At 53.3% G+C, this 4,576-nt stretch overlaps 1 protein-coding gene across 1 annotated transcript in view; it reads left to right on the top strand.

Annotated features, from left to right (window-relative positions):
* Window positions 1-240, top strand: part of VAX1 (ventral anterior homeobox 1) — a 3,943-nt gene extending 3,703 nt beyond the window's left edge. The window contains exon 3 of the mRNA XM_023729896.1: window positions 1-240. This exon is cut by the window's left edge and continues 312 nt beyond it. Within this exon, the coding sequence (XP_023585664.1) occupies window positions 1-240 (240 nt within the window).
* The last annotated feature ends 4,336 nt before the right edge of the window (window positions 241-4,576 follow it).

Here is a 4,576-nt window from a genome sequence, read left to right as displayed (position 1 = left end):
GCCGGGCCAGGAGGACTGCACGCGGGTGCGCCGGCCGCCGGCCACGGCCTCTTCAGCCTGCCTGTGCCCTCGCTGCTCGGCTCGGTCGCTAGCCACCTGTCGTCCGCCCCGTTGACAATGGCCGGCTCGCTGGCTGGGAATTTGCAAGAACTCTCCGCCCGATACCTGAGCTCCTCGGCCTTCGAGCCTTACTCCCGGACCAACAATAAAGAAGGAGCCGAGAAAAAAGCGCTGGACTGATTTGAAGTGTTTCCCTGTATTTATATTTATAGTATCTATTGTGGTGATATTTATGGACTCGTGCGTTAAGCGTCCGGGGCTCCTGCGCTGCGCTCCGCGCTCCCAGGAGGCCTCTGACAACTCTCCTCCCCCACCACGCTCGGCTACGATTTCATCTCATTTGGGCTGATTTTTTCTACCTTTCTTCCTTGCCCTGTCCCGCCGCCCCCGCCCCAAACTTCCTTCTGAATCCAGGAGCGATCCAAAGAATTGGGAAAGATGCCCGAGTTAGCCAACCCGATGCCCCAACCGATGCCCGGTCGTGGAGGGAAAAGACTGGCTCTGTCTGTAGCACAGGACACCTGCTCTACATCGTGCCGCCGCCGCCGCTGCTAATTGTTCCTATATTGTTGGAAAGAGGGAAGCTGCACGCAGACACCAGGGCCGGAAAAGGCTTGTAGGTTTCTTTAGACCAAAAACGAGGACGCTCCTCTCGCCAGAGAAACCAGGGCGTGGGAAGCCCCTGGGCCCCACTTTGCGGACCTCTTGGGAGAGCCGGTGCGCACACAGCTGTCCCATCCAACAAGTCCCGCCGAGTTTTCTCCTTTTTAGAGAAATTCCCGTCACAACCACCCCGAACCAGAAACAATAAGCCTAACATGGGAGGCAATGGTGGTAATACATTTGATCTAACCAGCAATAAACTAAGAGTAATAACTATCACATCAAACCAGATGAAGTGGAAACATAGTTTTTGAATACTCATAATAATGGAGTTTGGGAGGTGTAAGAAAATTCAGGATAGAGAATGCGCCGCAGAGCAGTTTTGCAAAATTAAAGTTCTGGGTATTGTGACTTTAAACTGGAATTTAAAGGGGAAAAGCAAAGCAAAGGCCAACGCCGATAATGAAAGAAAATCCACACTTTCTCCGAGGCTGTTTGGGGCCCGTGGCCGGCAGCGTCAGGCTCTTCCAGGAGAAAGTCACGCAGCTCCCGGCAGTCTCCCCACGCCGGCTCTTCTCCCCACCGGTTGCTAGACGCGTGGCTCGGGGCTGGCTTGCTGAGGTTGGTGACGAATGAGCACCCATGGCCTCCTCTCCCCCACTCTGGGATTCACAAAACCTTTCAAGCGCCCGGGAAGCGCGGGGATTTCAGAGTAGTGCTTTGCAAACCCCGAGGCGCGATGCAGCCGGGGACACCCAGGCAGTCCAGCCTCCTCCGTCTGTAGTCTCCCGGCCCAGATTAGCTCCCTCGTGGCTGATAGGAAGGCGTCCCCCCTTCACATCACTATCCCAGAATTTCAATGATCCGAAGTCAAGCCTGGACCGAGACGCTGGTGCGGCCTCGCCCCTTACCCCGCACAGCAGCCACAGTCCCCACAGACGCGGCCACCGCATTTTAACCAAAATCACACACCGAGACCGCGAGGTGCCGCAGTGTCTAGGCTGTATTCCTCCAACCGAAACGAGCAAAGAGCATTAAAAAAAAAAAAAAAAAAAAAAAAGTTAATTTTATTGTAAATTATTTACGTCGAATTTTTTTAATTTAATTTTTTTTTTTTTTTAGGGAAACAGTAGAGAAAATAATGAACGATTCAAATGCGGGTAGAGGTGTCCCTGAAACCTGACTACTAACTTTGTTCTGAATGTTTTGGATATTTGGATGTTTTGTATTTATGTGGTGAGAGTGAAATATATACATATATCTATGACGATAAATGAGGCGTATTTTTGTTTTATATTTAAAGGAGAAAATAGCAAAAACAAACAGGAGAAGAAGAAAAAGAAGGCGAACCCCACAAATGACGAGGCTCGGCGTGGGGACTCCTGGGGTAGAGGGTGGCAGCCCCGGCCGCGCAGGGCCCTGCGACGTGCACCGTGAGCGCCCGGGTGAGGTTTGGGCGGATCTGATTTGTCCCACTCCTCTGCGTGGACGTGTCCCGTGTCCTTCTGTCTGTCGCCATGGTGTAGGCCCCTCAGAACCTCCCCCTCCTCCTCCCACTTCGTGTTTTTTTTGGTTTATTTAGGGGCCTGTCTCCGGATACCCTAAAGTTCCTGCCTCCTAGTGCTCCCGGTTTCTAGCGTTTTCCAGCCGCATCTCCGTCCCGCCCCCCAGACCCCAATACACGTGCGGTGGTGACTCCTGTAGACGTGGCAAACAGGAATCTGGGCAAAGTAAGACGGCTGGGGAGCGGACTTCATGATACGCTCCCCGAAAGCTTGGGATAACTGGCGAGCGCGGCCCCGTCCCCCTCGATGTGGCGCCCGCACCCCTGTGTGCTGGGAGGACCCGCAGCTCCTCTGGGGCACCCGCACAAGCCAGGCCACTTGGCTTCCTCGCGTGGACTGTGCCTGAACCGGCAGGTTGAGCCATCCGAAATCAGGCGGCGCAGTGTGGGCGGTGAAGTTCCAGCGCTGAGTGTGGACTGGGGTCCCAGGCCGCCGGGCTTTGGGGCAGTCGCGGTGAGCTCGGCGTTTGGCCGAGATCAGAGCAGCTGCAGCCCCTAGACAGCCCACTTTTGTTTCCCAAAGTCGCTACTCACCCCTCGGCTTCGCTACCTCGGCTTTCCCCCTCCTTGCCCTCCTCCCAGCTGGCAGCTCTCTGACTTTCTCTGCTTTCCGGCTTCTACCCTTTTCTACCTCGCTCCGGGCCCACAGCGCCCTGCGCTCCTTCTGAGGCTCTCTTCCCTTAGTGGGTTCTCTGTTTTCCTCTCCACATCTTTTCCCTCCTCCACTGCTGCCACTGACGCTACTTCTTTCTCTCTGCCTCTCTCCTTCCATCTCCCCCTTCCACAGTCTCTTGCACCCTTTTGGATTCCTCCCTCTGCCCGGGTGGCCTCAAGGCAGAGATGGCGGGTGGCGCTGGTTGAGATTTCCAGGCCGGGAGCTGGGGCCAAGAGGGACAGAAGGTGGCATAATTTTATGGAACAAAAGAAAACACAAAACCCCAGCGTCAGAGTCCCCAGCAAGCTCAGCCCGCTCCCCAGGGGCCTCAGCCTGGGGAGTCACCAAGTGGATCCCTGCTTCCAGCTATGATTTCTTCTCTCCTTTTGCTCTCTCACCTGAACGGGGGAAGCACTAGTCATCCATTGCCTCTCTGCCCCCTCCTTTCCTCCCAAGCTTTGGGAAGGGCTCTGAGCTCTTGTCCTGCCGCTCAGGGAGTGTGGTTGTTCTTAAAGAGCTACTTCTGCACAGAAAAAGAATCACACTTTTAATTTTAAAAAATTATAGAGAATTCATTTAATTTTTGTGCCTCTCTTCATTTCCCTCCTTCCCTGAGGGCCTCCAGCAAGCAGATTTGATCCCCAGGCGTCTCCGATGAGGCCTCTGGCAGGACCTCCAACTCATGGCTCACAGGCCAGGGAGGAGGCAGGTGGCCCCCGTGACCTAAGCTGGCCCTGCCTGGGAGAAGGTAGAGGGGACTGCTGGGGGTCAGGGAGAACAGCTGGGGGTGATGGTGAAAGGAATCTCATTCTAAGGCTTATACAAAGCAACAGCCAAGTTGGCTCAGAGCAGAAAAGAAAAAGAAAAACCTCTTCCCAAAGCCTTGTGAGTTTGGTGGGCAGGTGGGCAGATGTGGGGGAAGATGTGGGAAGTCACGTGGCAGCTGCACAGGGACACAGACTCATATCCACACTGGCAGTTGCCCTAACCCTGAGCCGGACTGTGTTCATAATAACTTGCACATAATGGCCCTTTATAGTTTACAAATAGAGTTTCGCATATACCATTTCTTACTTCGCAGAGCAGTGGGACATGCGCTCATCCCATTTGAAAGATCCACATACAGGCCGGAAGGGGTCAAATGACTTGCTCGGGGGCACACGCAGCTAGTCAGAACTACAAGATTGGAAGCTCCTGGTAGGGCCAGGGTGCTCTTCTTTTCCTCTCTTCTTCCCTCTCTTCCTTTTTTCTCCCTCCCTCCCTTCCATCCTTTCTTCCTTCTTTCTGTTGTTTCTTCCTCCTCCTCCTTCCTTCCTTTGGCGCCGTCTGGCTCGTAGCACCCGGAGCTCTTTAGCATGTTTGCATCCACACCTGCGCACTCCTGTTTTTAGCCCTGTTTACACCACATCAGCTGCTGAAGATTTACTTGGTGTCTTCATCAGAGAGGAAGAGGCCTGCATTTCTCCCTTCTTCCTGGTTTCTTTCCTGCCAGCACCCCAACTGCTTCCCTCTAGAAGGACATCTTTAAACCCCTTCGCCTCTTTGGCCTTGCACTTCCTTAAAACATTTTTTAAAAATTGATATATACCATCCATAGACAGTAAGTATTCTTATGTTAAAGTATGCAAAGCTTATGCATACAAGTCAATGAATTTTCACACACACACACACACACACACACACACACACACACA

The sequence above is a fragment of the Trichechus manatus genome, unplaced genomic scaffold, assembly GCF_000243295.1.
Source record: "Trichechus manatus latirostris isolate Lorelei unplaced genomic scaffold, TriManLat1.0 scaffold00031, whole genome shotgun sequence".
NCBI lineage: Eukaryota > Metazoa > Chordata > Mammalia > Sirenia > Trichechidae > Trichechus > Trichechus manatus.
This window is presented reverse-complemented; position numbering and strand designations above follow the sequence as displayed.